We start from the raw sequence: 19,101 nt of genomic DNA, 5'->3' as shown, positions 1-19,101 counted from the left end.
CTCTGCTCTATTATATTAAAATGTTTCCTTCAGAAAACCAGTACAGTAAATCTAGTGCAGTAGCTGACTTCTGCTTCTCACTCAGAGATCAGATTTATGTCACCTCTCAGAAAGGCCATCTCTGATCATCTCATACTCCCACCTGGTTTACCCTTTTTTTTCTTTCACTTATCACTTCATGGTATTTCCTTGTTTATTTAAGTGTTTGTGTATAGTTTGTCTCTCCACTAGAATATGAACTCTGAGAGCTGAGACTTTTTCTGCCTTGTTCATCCCTGTATCTCCACTGCCTGGAAAAGTGCTTGGTATATAGTAGGCCTTTAATGAATATGCATTTTTCAAAACTGAATTTAATGAATGGAGAGTGGATGGATGGATTGATGAATAGATGGGCATGTAGTAAGAGGTCAATAAATTAGTCAAGACTGAATAAACCTATCCATATTAGATAAGCAGTATATAGGCCAATAATGGTAGTAGGTCAATTTTTTAACACCTGTAAAGGGACACAGACCACCATAATACCTCAATATTTACTTCTGTGACTCACTGCCACAGACTGTTGTCTACTATTTTAAGGTATCCCAATTTGTGAAAGCTCTGTCGTATCCTGAGTACCACTAGTAATATTCTACACATTTCCTTCATGTTAATTTTCCTATCTTCTATCCTAGTATGTTTATGCACACATCCCCATATAAAAACGCAGAAGAAAAAGAAATTCAGAATCAACTTTTAAAGAATTACTGAACTCTTCACTCTATCAGTTGACATTATTTTCTGTTTGTGCACAGAGCATTTGGCTTAAATTCTAGACTCATCTTTTATGAGTTTAACTTCCCTCCTCAAAGGTTTCCTCATTTATGAAATAGGTGTGATAATCATTTTTCCTTGAAATATTATTTTGATTATGTGAGGAAACATATATGGATGCATTTTTCAAACTTCAGAATGCTTGTCTAATATTGTTTTTCAAGTATTATTTCATATCCTTCCCTCACTTATGGATAGTGATAGCAGTGTCTATCTCCATATTATCTTTCTTTTAAGCATCTTATTGTTTGCTGCTTAAGGTCACTTAGTCTTAAGTGTATAATCATTTGCATTCTGAATTGCAACTCCTTCATTAGTTTTTATAATTGTTGCATTTAATAGGACATTGGGGAAGTGGATGGCACAGGCAAAAGGAAATTGGATTTTGAACCTTTTATTATGATGACATCCATTTGATTGTGGTCCAAATGATGAGTGAAGGAAAGCTAGTGTGTGACAACTTTCCAGTGTGAAATAAAGTGTAAGAGTTGGATTTGCTTATTAGTTTGCTGTTTGGGGGGGGGGGGAAGCCACCAATATTCAGCACATATTTATTGAGCTCTTCTTGTGTACAAGCCAAGCAACTGTGAGCATCTAAGGATGCAACAGTGTAAGATCTGGTGCCTGCTCCACAGGAGCTAAAAGGCTAGGATCACCTCATCTCTAAAGAGAGAAATGCAAGTGGCCTTGTAGAACCAAGCTCATTATTCACAATTTATAGTCACATAAAGGCAAAGCACTGTTTACCTTTCCTTACCTCACAGCTGGTGAATTAGGGGTCACCATAACCACAATTTTTAAAATGAGAAAAATTGAGGACCACTCAATTTTTAAGGAATTAAACTGATACCTCACAGACTCATGCTTTGGTCAAGAACCCCCCAGAGTCATGTTCCCTCTTCTGGGCTTTAGTGATCAGCAACATAAAGTATAGTATGTAAGTGAGTGTTACAAAACTTTATTTAAAAAAAAAAAAATTGTGGAATTGAGGACTGAGAAAAGAAGTGTTCATCAGTTTGACATCATAACAATGAGATAGCTCATGTGAAAATATTTTGTAAGCTGTGAAGCCCTATATAAGTATAACATGTCAATATATTTTTTTAAATTATGTTTTATCTGAATGAATGACTGTTGAGGGCATGACAAAGATTGGGAGCCTTATGGCTGAGTAAAAAATTGCAAATATATTTTTTAAATTGCTCATTGGTGTTTGGCCTATATGATAATGCAACAGTTCACAGCCACTGTGTTTGTTGATATAGTAGCTAATAAGGGGAGGTTGGTAGGTTAAGAGTGCTGACAAAGTAGACATACTGAATAGTGTAGTTTGAGGTCTGATTTTTTTTTAAATGGTTAAAAATTCAGTGAAGATATCCAATTCAGCATAAGGTCTTTAGAAGTAAACAACTAAATGGTACACAGTTCTTTCTAAGGCTAAGCAGTTTAATTAATCAAAGCTGGCTCTCTAACTCTGCCATGCCACTGACGGGCCTACAATAAATGGCCTCCCTGCCTGCTGCATTTTTCCATCCAAACATTGTACAAATCAAGGACAAGCATCCTTGAAACTCTTTTTAATGGCAATTTTCTTAAAAAGCCAGGCTCCTGCAGTTGCTTAAAATCAAAGAGCATCATGAAAGTTTCTTAGTGATTTTATGAAATCTGTAAAGATCTTGAAGTTTGAAATGCAAAGCAAAGCAAGAGGCCAAAGACTCAACATTTGAGTTTTCAACGTTAATTTTTTAGGAATGTGGAAATCAGATTATTATCGTTGGCTTCTAATACTGCTACTCTAAAAACAAATGGCTTCTTAATTTAATGACTTCAAAATGATATAGCGCACCTTTATAAAGTGCTAAAGAGTTCTAAATACAATTCTTTAGAAAAGATCTTACTACTTAAATTTAACATCAAGTGAATGATTTATCAGCTGTCAATCACAGAGATGCAATTTTTGCTGTATTAATGTCATCTTTACTAATAACAACTGATTAAGATGATTACTTATCCACACATTTTTGTTTTTATAAAAAGTGTTTAAAGGTTTTAAATTCATTGGGGAAATGTTAGTAAGTAATGTGCTTAGAACTACTTATTATCTGAGTTTGGAATAGAAAAAAGAAACATGCTTACACTTAGTGAAAAAATGGTTACCAGTGAGAAACATCTTTGTAACTTTTTAAAATATTATACTCCAGTGGCAAAGTTCTTCCTTTCATATTTTCAGTCTCAATCTGAGTGTAAACATTTAATTACTGACAATCATTAGACTTCAATAGTAATTAAAATCTAAAATATGCTTGGTAGCAATCACTGATCAAGTTGACTTACATACACTAACATTTAATAACAGCAGTATGCTCCTTTCATATTTTCAGGAATTCTAGTATGTTATAGTGTATTTTATAATAGAATTATCATATGTATTTTACAAATCTAATTTTGCAATAAGTTGAATGTAGTATATGAAATGTTAATGAAATTAAGAAAACTAGGTATTACTTTTTATTATATCATATTACTTGTTCTGAATTTTCAAAACTGAATTCACAATAAATGTACTTTCTGGTGAAATTTTAGGAGATAATTAAGAAATTCGAATGCATATGATATATAGTACATATATAATTTTTAGATTGATTTACCTTCATTTCTAATCTTAAAATCTAAACACTTTTGGTATCTGAGAACATATTATTTGAGTATATTATGCTTTACTCTTAGTATTTAAAATTTTTATTAGGAAATTTACCTTGAATTTCCAAGTTGCATATTTAAAGAACAATAAAAGAAAAAAGCTAAAATGTCTGTGTAAAATCCCAATTGGTAGAGTTGTGGATTTTGAAATGTAAATATTTTAATATCTTGATTTACTGAGTGGTATTTATACTGCTCTATGTAATGTCTGAGTGCTTACTTTCTTACTCTATAAAAATAATTTGTCTACATATTTCCTGTTACTTATAACATATCACAAGTTATTATTATAATAATTTTAAATGTTGACAGATTTACACATTGCCCTTTTTGTGGAAGCATAACTGACAGTGGTTATAAAAATTTAACTTAAAAAATTTATAGAAGTGGGAAATGCTAAGTCAGTATGAAAATGATTTTGATACAAACCTCAGATGTAGGCTAGTCAAGAAATAATGGATCAACAGATATTTATTGAGGAATTATGATTTGTGGGGCATGCTAATGGGAATATAAAATATGAGAGACCTTTTAAGGACATTACACTTTTGTTAACGTGATCAGCAAAGGATAACAGTACATAACGCAGAATCACAGTGTAGAAAGGACATGTCTGTTCAGGTGCCACATTCAAAGCAAAGGAAGAAGAGAGTGGCATGAGAGCAAGAATTATTTCCTGGGCTTCCCTGGTGGCGCAGTGGTTGAGAGTCCGCCTGCCGATGCAGGGGGCACGAGTTTGTGCCCCGGTCCGGGAGGATCCCACATGCCGCGGAGCGGCTGGGCCTGTGAGCCATGGTTGCTGAGCCTGTGCATCCTGGAGCCTGTGCTCCGCAACGGGAGAGGCCACAACAGTGAGAGGCCCGCATACCGCAAAAAGAAAAAAAAAAAAAAAAAAAGAATTATTTCCTTCATGTAGTGATCAGTAACAAATCTGTAAATTCCGAGGGGCTTGAATGGCATGATGGTCCACGTTGAAATCACTTTAAAAATATCTCCCATCAAATCTAATAGCCATATTTTGATATGGATTATTTCTAATACATTCAAACTTTTTTCCTCATTTGTTCCCAGAATGCTCGGGCCCATTGGGAATTGAAGGTGGAATCATTTCAAATCAGCAAATCACAGCTTCATCTACCCACCGAGCTCTTTTTGGACTCCAGAAATGGTATCCCTACTATGCACGTCTTAATAAGAAGGGGCTTATAAATGCCTGGACAGCTGCAGAAAATGACAGATGGCCATGGATTCAGGTAACAGATGGGATGGAACAAGGTTACTGGCAAGGAATGACCAGAGTCATTTCACAAAGAAGATAGTGAGGGTCCAAAGTGTGACTTTTCTGCATGGTCACAGAGGAAAGGATGATTTAGCTAGAGTCCAAATGGACTATAAACTCTGAAACTGTGGGAAACATGCACATTCCATTGGAAAGTGCATTAAGAGGGTTAAAAATGTTAAAATTCTTGGGTTATAAATATCACAATCTTAAGGTACATATCAAAGAGGGAGGTTTTTACATATGCCATGTGTTCCTTAGTACTGTGTTAACATTTAGTAGCAACTTTGGATACTTCAAGAGTATAAAAATTGTGTCTTTTCCTTCTCTGTCTTAAGTAGTTCCATATGTGCAAATATAGAATATGCAATGGATTATGATAATACCTCAAATGTCTTTAGAACCCTCTTTCAATAGCTGAGTGTGTTTCAATTCATACTCTATTATTTATTAGCATCAGTCAGCTATTTTTTTTTTAAACATGAGAAAACAATGCCATACCAAGAGACTAAGTGATTTCCCAAAGATGTGATGGAGGGTAGTAATGCCTGCATCTTATATTTTATCTACTTAAATACTTTTCGAGCCCTTAGCTGAAGTGAGACAGGAAACTACCTATTTGGAGACAGAAAAAGTAATCAAACTATGATTTCTGTGAAAGATTATACCTCTGTTGGTGGGGAGCATGTTAACAACATCTAACAAGTCATTGATGTGTGCTGAAGAGAGGGAAAATCCAGTATACACTGGGGTCAGAGGAGGAAGTAATTAATTATCATGAGAAAGCCTCACTGGAAGATAGCTTTTAAGATAGGGCTTGGAAGATGGCTTTCAGTAGAGACCAGATATCAAGGGAACAGCATGATCCAAGATGCTAGGTGAGAACCTGGGCAACGCCATGTAGAAAATCATGACCTGTGTTTAGGTTGCTAGAGGAATGCATTCAAATTTAGTTTGCGAGTTCAGCACACTGTAGGATTTATGAATACCAAAAGGTTTTGGCTTTATTCATTGGAATAGGGAGTTATTAGAGAATTTTGATTTGTTTAGGTAGCTGATCTGTTTTATCTGTTGACTACATAGTTTGAGTCCGAGGTAATTTTTAAGATAGGAATCCATGATGTGATGTTATAGCAGAAGATAGAGACTGCTTTATACGCAGTTAATAGAAAGGGAAATTGATTTACAGCCAAGTAGTATGATTTCTGTAGTACTTTCAAAACAGGGCCAAAACCTCCTTCAGATATATCTTTGCTCAGATTTCTTATGAAGTTTTACATATCCTATATACATTTCTTTTATCTATATGGCTCCATGTGGTTGCCTGATATTCTTGTTTTGTTTTATGAATTTAATTTGCATGCATTTGCAGAAGTTCCTTCTTAAGTTGCACGTGATTTTTCTAATCTACAGCCACATGCACAAAGAAAATTCCAGAGAGTGGAAATGGCACCTTTTTACAGTTTTGATCATAGACTAATGAAGTTCCAGTTAAGTTTTAAATAAACACAAAACAACAAAAAATACTTGTGTTCTATTTGCTAAAAATCATTCCAGAGACCATTCTTTAAGTTGACCTTATGAAATGTATTTATAGAATTGAGGTCATGATAAAACTTTAGAAATTATGATTCATAGCAGAAATTGTAGAGCAACTGAGAGATGATGTCACAAGTTTGCATCAGGGTTTCTATTTGACAAATTGTTTGTGAGCGTCAGTGATTTCCTATTTCAATAAACCATAAATAACACACTTTGGCAGTTTTTTTCTCTGAGAAACACCTTATGATTGTTTTATATCCTGATTTTTCATTTATTTTGTCACGGTTTATTGCCTACTTAACACTATGCAGAAGTCTTTCAGAGTGTGAATGAATTTTAAGTTTTCTTTATCCCAGTGATTATAGGTAGAAATAACCTCAGTGAAACAGGACAGTGGTAGACTCTTAGAGGAACTTAGATTAAATATAACTTTATCAACCTAAGTAGAATAATTAAATACGTCTTTTAAGGGCAGTCTTTTACTATTATTGCTATGGTTATTATTATTTTTCTTTTGGTGTAAAGATGATAATGAACTCTTAGAGAAAAACAAGTAAAAGTAAAATAGAAGGGTTTATATTAGATGAGGAAATCTTGCATATGATGGGAGGAAAACTAAAAACTCACCATTGTTATTCAATACGTACTTCATGATTGTGTTCAGAGTATTATGTTATTATATTCTCTAATAACATCTTATTTTCTAAGTTATTTTTCTAAAAAGAAAACGTGTATCCCTTTCTTAAAGGAAAACCGTATCTAGGAGGCTCTGGGAAGTCTAAATATGTACCAAATATTCTTTGTTTGAGCATTAGTAATTTCCCTTGTCATTTAATTCTTTTATTTATATTCAGTCCTTCAAATGAAACATTTGAGTACTTTACTTAAACTCACTTATAATGAGCACAGTATTCCTCTAATCTTTCAGGTGTATGAGACACATGCCCTAATTAGTGTTCAATTTCATTTTCTTCCTTGTCTTGATGAAATGAAAATTGAAATGGCCATTTTTAAATTTACACACTCAGCATGCAATTATGGATAGTACCACAATATTCTTAATTAGTCCTGAATTTGAGGGGTTAGTACAGTAAATTCAGTTAAACAAAAAGTTTTTTTTTTCTTATTTTTTTTCAAGTTTTTCTGACCTTTATTTCCTCACCCAGATTTTTTTCCAAGTAATAAATAACCACCACCTTCAACAGTAACTGGGTCATTAGCACCCTGGAATATCAATTTCGTTTTTGACTGATATGTCAGAAATAACAGCTTTGCAGAATTATGGAAATATGCCTTGTAATATATAAAAATTAAAAGCTTATCTAAACCTTCTGGGAACTTTGCTCACTGAATCAGATCAGCCAGGATGATTATTTATTATTTATTTTAAAAGATAAATATTTTCTATTCCTGTTATTTTTCTCTTCTTTTTTTATAGCTACATGTAGTTTTCATTTATTGTTTTTTTTTTTTTTTTTTTTTTTTAAATTTCCAAGGTGGTTTTGTTTGTATATGTTCTTTCTGGGATGCATATACATTGGATTTCCAGGCATTTATTTATTCATACGTTCAACAAACATTTACTAAATGAATGTCTACCCTGTGGTCTGTTCTCTACTGGGCACTAGAAAAAAGATAGTATTTGCCTTCACAATGCTTTCAATCTAGAATATAGAAAAGTAAGCAAACATAATAGTATAACATGTGTAGCCTGGTCTTACATCATCTGCTAACCATTCTATTTGAACCATAATATTTTATTATATCCAAACAGTCAATTTTTAATCGAGCTTTTGTTAAACTAAAAACTGGTTTGGCATATTTATAGAATATGAAAGGAGAGAAATTCCCATTACACTATATATTACATAGATATATTATTATATGCTGATCTATTTGATGGGTATATTAAGGCAAAGCCATAATCTTCCTTTGAAAATTAATTTACTAGTAGTTGTTTCAGTGCTGGTATTTTATCACAGAAAAATAGATCTTGATCTTTCTATTTTAAATAATTCATTACCCTTTTAGAAAATGTGAACATGAACTTAATATGTTCCTTTTCTATATCCCACAGAGTTTAGTGGGAGGTGGGGGGGTAGTTATTTCTCAAACTTTAATGTACCTAGGAATCACATAGGTCACTGGATAAAAATAAAAACTTCTGGATTGTCCCACAGACCTATTTATTGCAGGTCATCCTCAGACTGTACTGTAAAAACAGGGTTCATCAGCTCATAAAGCCTGGTTTTGTACTGCCTGAGATACATTAAAAATAAATAAATAAAATGCAAAAAACACTTTTGCTTGATGATCTGATCACACTGTTGTTGGAACTGCAAGTAGTGATAACTGCATGGGTGGAAGGAGAGGAAACGACAGCGAAGAAAAATGAGGAAGAATAGTAGGAATTATGTGACCCGCAAAAAGTCTGTAAACTAGAGGGAGGCAGAACCATGTTGTATATCCTAGTCAGAAGTGCATCCTCCCTTTAGCAGCAATTCCTAAGTAGTCATTATTCATTAGTCATAATAAAGTCTTTAAGTATTTTCAACAGTTAGTGTTCTTAAATGGCTATTAGATTCTTCTTTGTTAGAAAAGTTTAAATACCCAAAAGCAAGACCATCTGACTTTTGCATTTTAAACAAAATAATAGTTAGTGTGGAATACATGGACCCAAAAGAGACTTATGTGAGCACAAGTTATGTTACAAGTTCACATTTCTGGAATATAAATTTCATATGTGGTGGGGTTTTTTAAACTTTGTGAACAAGGTATTTAAAATGCTGCAAAAAATAGAGTAATCATATATTTCATTTCAAAAGCCTATATATAATATGTTTGAAGACTTTTTTGGTACTTATAGGCACCTGGAGCTCCTTGAAACACAAAAACCGTTTTTAAAATCATAAAATTAAAAAGTTGATTTTTTTCCAGGTTGTTTTCTAGTTACAGAACCTGAATTGCACAGAATCGAATCTGTCTTTACTATTTCTTCATTCAAGTAGAATATGTTTTAGCCTGTTTTTTCCTGAAAAAAGCTACATTCTCAGATACACTCCCATTCATACTAAACATCTCTCTAAGGTTAATTATATCTAGACATTAATATTAATTAATTTTAATTAATTAATTAATATTAATAATCATCTTTGTTTCAAATAGTAATCTTGTATGGAAAATTACTATTTTCCTTTAAGTTATTTATTAGAAGTGAGCTTCTACACAGTTGTGTATGCTTTTAAAAAATGTTACTTTTTAATGTTTAAAAACAAAAAGGCACTTAGCATTAAGTAAAAATGGCATGATGCATCTTTACTGAAATATATTGATATAATATATTTATCAATATATTTATTGATAAATAAATATATTGATAATAAATATATTATCAATATATAATATTGACAATAAATATAGTTAGTCTCTAATTATTTGGTCATTTACCACATTTATACTAATACTAGTGCATATTGCTTGCTTATTTGCTTTAATGGATGTGTTTTGGATCTTAACTCCAGATTCTCTGAGCTATGGAATAGATGACTAACCAGATAGCAATTGCCTCTAATATAAAAGAAGCTGCATTGGGAATCTCTTTTTCCTCTAAGCTGCTTCCTCTCTTTCAGCACCCAAGACCTCATTGACCTGGATTTCTTGCTGTTGCTCAATTTCACCTGGCTGTTTGCTGCTGTTGTGGTTAGGCACATACACTTCATGGTTTTTCTATTGACCATCTACCAACCTTTAGATTCAGCTCCTTTGTTGCCTTTTCGATAAAGTGATTCCTGAAATTCCTGCTTTTTATCTCCAAAGCCATAAGTGACTACTACACTGTCCTTTTTTCCCACTCTGCCAACTATGTATTTCAATCATAGCAGCTAATATACTTAACATAAAAGGGTCTTTGTTTACCTTTCTCCTATATCACTTGAGAGTTAGTATTACACCTGATTTAAGTCTATTTCCATAGCACCTTGAATTAAAAAAAAAAACAACTGTGTTGGATAGATGCAGATAATTGATAGAAGAAAAGAGACTGCTGAACAAAACAGATCGGAGAGAGATATTGGTTGTTTTCACATGGTAATCATACTGCACTGAGTGGTACTGAGAATGTCCAAACAACTTAGCTCATCTCTGTGTTCAGCTGTTATATACTTACATGTGAATTGTGCCCTCTAAGCATGATCCCATTGGTGCCATATGTGCTACATCTCTCCACGATATAAGGAATTCCTCACGCATCTGGGCAGCAGAGGAATGAAGCATTCTGTAATTCCAGTGGCCCATACTTTCCTCCGTAACCACTGCATACCACTTTTATATGCAACGTTAGATGAGCATGGGTAATATTTGTAAGGTTTTTGCCAGGAAGTCTGCTAATTAAACCCGGAGTGCCAAACACCAAAATTTTCATCTTCTCCTATCCTGGTTATGTTCTGTTCCAGAAATGTTAAAGAAAAAACGTCTATTTTAACTTCTTGCAAAATTTTTATAAGTTTGTTATTATAATCACACCACCAGAGTTTAAAACTTTAGACATTACCGTTGTCAAAATAATCATATTATTTTAATGTCTCTCTTAGTCTCTAAGATTAATTTACCATAGAGAAACAGTTAAAGTACTAGTATTTCCCAAGCTTATGCTATGTGATTTTTGCCCTTACAGAAATGTCAAAAAAACCCCAACAAAATGTATTAGTATTATTCATAAAATATAGAATATGAAGAGTTACAGGGAGTTGTTTTAACACAATTTTTAGCATCTATTAAACTGTTAGTGGATAATTCAGTAAAGCACTCATATATAAAAGACTTTTTCATTATACGTACTTGCTATACATTTTGGCCATGAGGAAAACATTTCCAACTTATCTTCTGTATTTACAAAGGTTGAGTTTTTTTTTTTTTTGCGGTACGCGGGCCTCTCACTGTTGTGGCTTCTCCCGTTGCGGAGCACAGGCTCCGGACGCGCAGGCTCCGGACGCGCAGGCTCCGGACGCGCAGGCTCAGTGGCCACGGCTCATGGACCCAGCAGCTCCGCGGCATGTGGGAACTTCCCAGACCGGGGCACGAACCTGTGTCTCCTGCATCGGCAGGCGGACCCTCAACCACTGCGCTACCAGGGAAGCCCAAAGGTTGAGATTTTAAATGTCTTGTGGTTCGTTTAGTTCCCAATGTCTCATGAATATTACCAGAGTGATTTTTTTTTTTTTTTTTTTTTTTTTTTAGTTTATGATACTGGTAGATTGAAATGGAGATCATCTGAATTGATTGAAAATAACTCTCTGTCATGGAAAAAACAAAACATTCAAAGTTTAATATCTCTTGGTTTTCCAATCTACCTTGATAACCTTCATGGCAAACTTACTCTGGTTCCCTCTTCAAATCTCGCAACCATCTGGGCAGCCTCTGGGCTATATATCCCAATTTATGGCACTTAGGACTAAAGGAGACAGAACCCTAAGTTCCTATCATCCTTCAGAGTTTCTAGTAACTTTTCTCCGATGTTACCAAACGCTCTCGTGAACGTCAGTCTGCCGTGCCTGTGGATCCAGCTTCAATCCAAGGTGTTAACTGTGCTTATGAGACCTGCCCATGGGAGATTTTGCTTATGAGTCCGCATCAGCTACTGCCTCCAATGCAACAGTTCGTTCTGAAAGGGCTGCAGCAGCACCTCCTGCAAGGGCAGAGGAGGTCTGCTGGCAGCCTGTCCTGAGTCCTTAGTGGGGGTAGAAAGGCCGAGAAGCAAGGGGAAAAGTGAGAGTCTGAGCTAAAGGTTTGATTGTCTCTTTATGTTTATCGTCTGAGAACTAGTGGGATTACTATTTGGACTGAGCTGAAGGAAACCCTTATTTCCACTGTAGACACTGAACAAATTTATTCTGCCCCAAGGCCTCACTGAAAACCTCCTTGTGTTGAAAATGTGACCAAGTACCAAGCCACTTGGCCTGATTCTGAAAGCTTTAGTTTTTTGAGACAGTAATTAATTTGAAACCATTTCAATTTGGGGGATTTGGTTGCTGTTTAAAACTAACTGAATATGGTTAGATTTAAGTGCAGAAAAAGTTACTCTAGTCACTTGTACTTTGGATCCAGCTGAGTCTCACTATCCATACCATTATGTATTAGCTTGAAAATAATCTAACAGCTAGCACTATATGCTGTTTCAACTACTTCGTGTATATTGAATCCGTAATTCCGTGTAATTGGTATTGTTCTTATACCCATTAGTCAGATAGGGACATCTAGGCACGGAACGATAAATTGTCCAAATTGACTAATCTAGTAAATTGCATGGTTGGGATTTAAACACAGACAGCTTGTGTGAGAGGCCAGCGCTAAGCCATTCCTAACCTCTGTACTATCCTTACTTTGAAAGCTCTTGGAAGTGCCCTTTTATTTATTTATTTATTTATTTTTGGAGGTACGGGGTGGGCACTGGTAGTGGGTATGGGGGGAGTCTTGGATTTTCTTAAAGCTTTATAAAGTAGCTATTGTATTTTATAAAATTTATATCTGCCCGTAAGCAAGCAGTGCACCTCTAGGCTGGGGCAGTAGTTCTCAAGTGTCAACTACATAAAAATTACCTGGAGGGCTTTTTAAATATGGCCCCCATCCTTAGAGTTCCTGAATTCATAGGTCAGAGTTGGAACCCAGGGGACTACATAATGAGCAGACACCTCAGGTGGATTGTGATAGTGGAGATCCTTAGGAAAAAATGTAGTAATCACTACCCTGATGGAGCTCACAGTCTAGCAAGAGAGATATACTTCTCCTTGAATGTGCCCCTTTCACTATTAGAAGCAACTTAATTGAATAAAGATGTTGGAGAATAGTATATTGTTCTTCCAAATGAGACATCAGTGTGGGATATTTTAAAGTAATGGATGGCATCAAGACATCACAATTCTAAGACCTAACGACTTAAGCTGCTTTGGTGATGTTTTATTATTAACCTGCCTGTATGAGTTGTCTGCCTTAAGTGGAATCCCCATTCCTCCATGAACTGGAAATAGTAATGCTTAATCGTTTTCAAAGGATTTTTGCCTATGACGTGAGGCCTTCAATAATTAAGTCACAATTAAATAGTAAAAGGGTCGTAAAATAGCCACATCTCTGGAAGACCAGGCTTTAAATGTTTTATTTTTAAAACCTCAGCTGGGTCTTAGGAGTCTTTAAGGAAGAAATACTTATTCTCTACGCAACCAGAGTATAATGAAAACATCAAAAAGCCATTTACATTTTAATTATTAAAGGTGAATTTAGTATGTTCACCATTTTTGAGGATGACATTGAAGAGCTTATTCCAGATGGAAGGAACAGGATGAACAGAGTCACAGAGGAGATGGAGGGAACTCAAGGTACCACAGGGACTGGTTTACTATACTGAAAATTTGGGTACATGTGGGGGTGGGCGGGGGTGGGTGGGAGGGTGCGGAATAAGAGGATAAGGGTCTGCAAAGGTAAGGAGACATCAGAAGGTGAAATACATCAATACTGGATGAAGGTGGCACTTGATGGTTATTGAAGAGTTTTCAGCAGGTTATTAATACTGTCAGAACTAGAGTTTAGGAAGGTGGCATGTCAGTGGTGTGGTGCGTGTTATGTGTATACAACACAAAGCCTAGTGCTAACGAGGCTTTTAGTACAATTTTATTGAATAAATGCTGTGTTTAATGCAGAGGCGAGTCTAGGAGCAGGCACAGCAGTTGAGAGGCTTTTATGGCTAACTGCCCAGAGGAGGACCTGAATGAGACTGGCAGCTGTTGAAATAAAAATAAAAGATCAAACTGTGAGAGGGTTTGAGGGTGCATCACTGACAACTGATTCAACTGTGTGTTATGGGAGGGGAGGGAGGAAAAAAGTAAGACAAATTAAATTCCAGGGTTTTGAGCCTGAGCATGATTTTGGTACCATTAACAGAAATGTAGAAATCAGGAAAAGGAGTTGGTCTGATTGGAAAATGTTGCATATATTTTGGGGCTCGGTGATTTACCTAGAGAAAATAATATCCAGTATAAAGCTGGAAAAGTGAGTTTGCTCTGTATAGAGAGTAGAAGTGGATCAAGTGGACACCACTGCCAAGTGACACGCTTCCTTATTACCACTGGCCACTTTGAGTCACAAGGCCACGCCTGTCCACATAGAGTTGAAATAGATTTTTGAGGGGACAGATGAGAACTCTAAAACAGAGTATCCTCCCACAGAGGTGAAAAAGTCTCTCTCTCTTCTATTTCCATTTTCATCAAAACAGTGTATAAGACCATAGCTTACCTGGGAGCACCATTGCACAGGACCCTTTGGAAGAAAAGAGCTGAACTTTGAGCTTGGGAATAAGTGTATTCATTCTACACATTAACACCTTTTTCAGGACATTTCATTCCTGTACTATATGTTGGTTACATTTTCTCCATGTATTTGTTTTTAATGTTGTTATTGCTGTGGCTGCTGCTGTTTTCCCCAAAATTGATATATTTCATTAGAATAGTAGCTGTTTCAACTTAACATTGGTGTACTTAGCGTAGATTGTTTTATTTTGTTGTTATTTTGGTTCTTGAAAAAATAACAAAGATCTCCTTTTTTTTTTGCCCACAAATGGGCTGTCAGATTTTTGCTTGTATTATATGTTTAATGCTACTTTAAGTTTGAAGTATTCTTCTCTGAGTTTATAATAATAGGCTATATTTTCATTTTTCAGATTAAAAAGAAAGCTATGTTAAACTCAGGTCTCCTTAGTTACTATCATTAGCACCGCTATTAGAGTGAGTGCTGAGTTTCAAAAGCAGATGTAAATTTTTCTTAGTTTTCCTAGCAGGAGCCCAACCTGAGCCAGTATTTTTACATAATGGTAGCTTTCAAGAAGTTCTTTCAAGTGATTATCTTGTAAAACAAAACAACAAATAGGACATTTTGATATTGCCAATGGATCTTAGCTTTTCTTCTCTTAGGAGCATTAACCCAGATTTGGAAAGATGTATGTAAATGTTGAAAGAAGAGTACACTACAAATTTTTTAGAATGTTTTCCTTAGTTTCCAATCTGCTGTAGATGAATCAGTATTTATTTAGCAGCTCCTATTTGCAGAGAACTATTTGGGCAATAGACACGTTTTCTGAGCCTATGTGGAGCTTATTTAAGTAAAGAAAACATTTCAGATGATCTTATGCAAAAAATGTTTACTTCATTGTGTGGACATTTGAGAGGGAAAAAAAAAGCTGTTTGATTTAATTCAACGAATAATTGAACTCAACGATGTGCTCTGGGAAGTGGGGAGAATTTATTGAGTTCCAGCCACATGGGACTTCTTGAAGGGTATTCCCTTCTACTTCCCAAGCTTGGCAAAAACATCTTCCAGAGTGACCTCCAACTCCCTTTTAATTAACAAATTCAATCATTCATTCATTCAGTATTTTCACTGAGCATTTCCCATGTGCCAATTTCTCTTCTAGAGGCAAGTTTATCAAGGAAGCCTTCCCTGACTCAGCTCTTCACCCTAGACTAGATACAGTTCTCATAATATATGTTCTTATAACTTCTTATTCTTTTTTGCTCATTGCTTATAATTAAAGACTATATGAGAGATTATTAAGTAAGCTGCATGAGGGTAGAGGGACTGTCTGTTGGCTCACTTTGTATTCTCACCAATCCCAGTGACTAAACCTTTAATAAATAAGAAAAAATATGCTATCATAATCGGTATCCCCAAGACCTAGAACAATTTTTATTTGCTCAGTATTTATTAAGTGAATTAATAAATAGTGTGAAGATAAGCCACATTACCTATAAATCTAACACAAGTAAAACACATTTGCATAAGCGGTTATATTCTATGGTAAAGCAATATGGTGTTCAAGATCAGTGGTTCTGGATTCAACTGGCCACTGTCACTTTGGATAAAATTACTTAACCACTCTAAGATATAACTTCTTTATATATAAAGTGGTAACAAAAATAGAGTGGCTTTTTAAGATTGTTGTGAATATTTTATAATGGATGTTGTCACATATTACCGTACAGCAAGTGATTAAGAAATGTACATTCTCACTCATTTAACAAATATATATTGAGAGTTGTAGCCAAGACTTTTAACTGTCTCCCAACATCCTTTTTGCCTATTTCCATAGCAAGAGGATTACTAGCTAATAAGCATGTTTTACCTCAGAATATAGTCTTATTCTGTATAAGATTATATATCTTATTCAGTGTACTATTCTGTATATTCTATATAAAAATATAGTCTTTTAGGCTATATTTCCCAACCTCCCTTTCCACTAGGTGTAGCCTTGTGATTCACAAAGGGCCCAAGGCATATAAGCAAAAGCATCACAGTGTGGTTTCTGTGAATCTTCCTTGAGAGGTTACACCCACATGCCCTCTTCTCCCCTCTTATCCCTTTCTTCATCCTGCTGCCAGAAACTCAGATGCCACCATCTTGGACCATGAGGTCAGGGTTACATACAGTGGCAACAAGATAGAAGGCACCCGGGGCCCTGCTATATCAGCCCCTTCTGCCTAGTCACATGTTTACACAAGGGAGAAGCTAAATTCTTTCTTATTTAAGCCACTGTTAATTTGGGCTTTTGTCACTCACATCTGAACTGAATCTTACCTAATATGATTCTGAAAATAGCATATTCAATATTAGATCCAAGGCCAAATGTATTAGTGTCATAATAATATTTTTTAAGTGTTACATGTAAGTGCAAAGGAAGCTATTTAAAAGGAGACTTAAAGAGCAGATAAGCTTTCAAACTGCTCCAATAGATGAAAGGGGCCTTCCAGATAGACAGACATAACAACAGAAGAATTACCTTTTTGTCCAGCCTCGCCAGACCCTCATTAGCTTAGTGAGGGCTCCACCTCCTGGGCTACCTCTCTTGCTCTCCTCTGGGTCTGAGATGACCATTCAATCCTGGCATGTGACTTTGGGGAGGCAGCTTGACCTTTCTAGACCTAGTTTTCTGTTTCCAGTCACTATTAATTGATATTTTCTCTTTATGTCCATAACAACCCATATGTCCCTTTATCATTTGTAACATTCTGCTTCGAATTACAGTTAATTTTGTGGTTTTCCTCTTTAGATTACATGTCCAAAGATCTTTTCTGTCTCCATTTCCCACTGTCTCTATCATCATGTTTGTAAATTATAGACATGTGGGACAAATTAAATCCATTAAATAATCAGAAGTGCAGCTGAAAATATAAGTTGCAATGACATGGTAGGAATTAGTGCATGCCAGAGTGAAAGATGTGCATGTTTTAATTTGGTGGTGGGTAGGCAAACCACTGAAGGTTTGAAAACGAAGAAGTGATCTAAGACTGGAGAAAATCTACAGGTCAAGCTACCAAAAAAAAAAAAAGTCAAGTGTAATGTACTTTGCTTTATTTTGAATGTCCTAATAACATGATTATAGTATTTTGTCATCAGAAATTTTATGTCACTTTTTAAATCATATGAATCTTAGAATAATGGGTCGTAAAATGAACTGTAAAGCTAGAGTTATGGATGTAATTTTTATAGGCATAAATCTGGTCAGTGGTTAGTATGTGTAGTCCTTGACCATTAAAAAATAACTCGTTTTCTAAATTCCAGTCACACTCTAATGAAATTACAAAAATTAAAAAATGATATTTTTCCGTTTAAAAATAATTAATTCAAGGTTTCGAAAATGTTAGATCAAATTGTTTTATAGTATTTAGTTAGGGGAAGTGGAACAAAAGTTTACGAACAATACAGTCATTACATCTTTTAAAGATTGTCTCATTGCCAACATCTGTTCAGCAAAATTATTATTTTAAAATAATGAGGTGTATTCTATTTTCTTCCTCCTAAATTTGAAATATTTTAATGTTTTGCTATGCAGATTTTTTTGGTAGTGGTGAAACTGTGTTTCTTTGAAAACATGTAAAAATATTATCTTTCTACCTTATCAAGGAGTCCATGTTGGACAAGAGTGCTGTGTGGGGAGTAGAGTTTTTTCTGTGCTTACCTTTGCCCTTTGTGTATTTGTCTCCTTACTTCTAAGGGAGCATAGATGACCAAAATTCCCCCATCATCTTCCCATCTTGGCCCATATGGGAGACCAGAAGTATACAATTTATTTCTTAGGGTTAATATAAAGAGCAAAGAAATAATGTAATATGTATAAAAGCACTTTGAAAAGTAAAAGTTAAAGAAATGGAGTCTAATATGCCTGATCAGTGTGAATTAAAGAATCATTTTCTTATTTTTGTTGTTTTCCTACATTTGTAAAGGAGAAATTCAACTTACCTCTTTCCTGGAAAGAATGGTACTGATAGCAAACAATCAAAGAATCCCTAAAGATGCCAGGCACCTAAGGGTCAACATCACCTTTAATACTCAGAAGACCCTGTGAGTTAGATAGCATCTCATTACCATTGTACAGATAAAGAAATTCTGGTTCAGGAAGGTTAAGAACCTTGCCCAAGGCCATGTTAGGAAGCACAGTGGCACAACCAGTTTTCCAGCATGGGTTTTCAGAAGACAAACATTTTAAGTACAGTGATCTTCTCCTACCCTAAAGAAACAGAATTTCTGTTGTTCCTTCTAATACCTCTTGGTGGAGGCAAGCAATTTTGGGTCTTAGTGGTTCTTACCACTGATCATCACCTAGAAAGGAGGGGTCTGTATGCACATCTTAAAGACATGCAGTACAGGACTTGCGACTGCAGGCTTTTGCTTCTCTTTGTTTCTCATCTTTCCAGTGTTCCCATAGCACCATCATTCTCCCAACACCTAAT

General features: G+C 35.2%; 1 protein-coding gene across 3 annotated transcripts in view; it reads left to right on the top strand.

The window, feature by feature from the left end:
- Nucleotides 1–19,101, top strand: part of EDIL3 (EGF like repeats and discoidin domains 3) — a 429,794-nt gene that overhangs the window by 269,386 nt on the left and 141,307 nt on the right. For all 3 annotated transcript variants that reach the window (XM_019929732.3, XM_073802274.1, XM_019929733.3), the window contains one exon: nucleotides 4,585–4,766. In XM_019929732.3, the coding sequence (XP_019785291.1) occupies nucleotides 4,585–4,766 (182 nt within the window). The remainder of the gene's footprint in view (nucleotides 1–4,584; nucleotides 4,767–19,101) is intronic.

This window comes from Tursiops truncatus, chromosome 3 (genome assembly GCF_011762595.2).
Source record: "Tursiops truncatus isolate mTurTru1 chromosome 3, mTurTru1.mat.Y, whole genome shotgun sequence".
Lineage (NCBI taxonomy): Eukaryota > Metazoa > Chordata > Mammalia > Artiodactyla > Delphinidae > Tursiops > Tursiops truncatus.
Note: the sequence above shows the minus strand (reverse complement) of the source record. Positions and strands in the feature narration are given on the sequence as shown.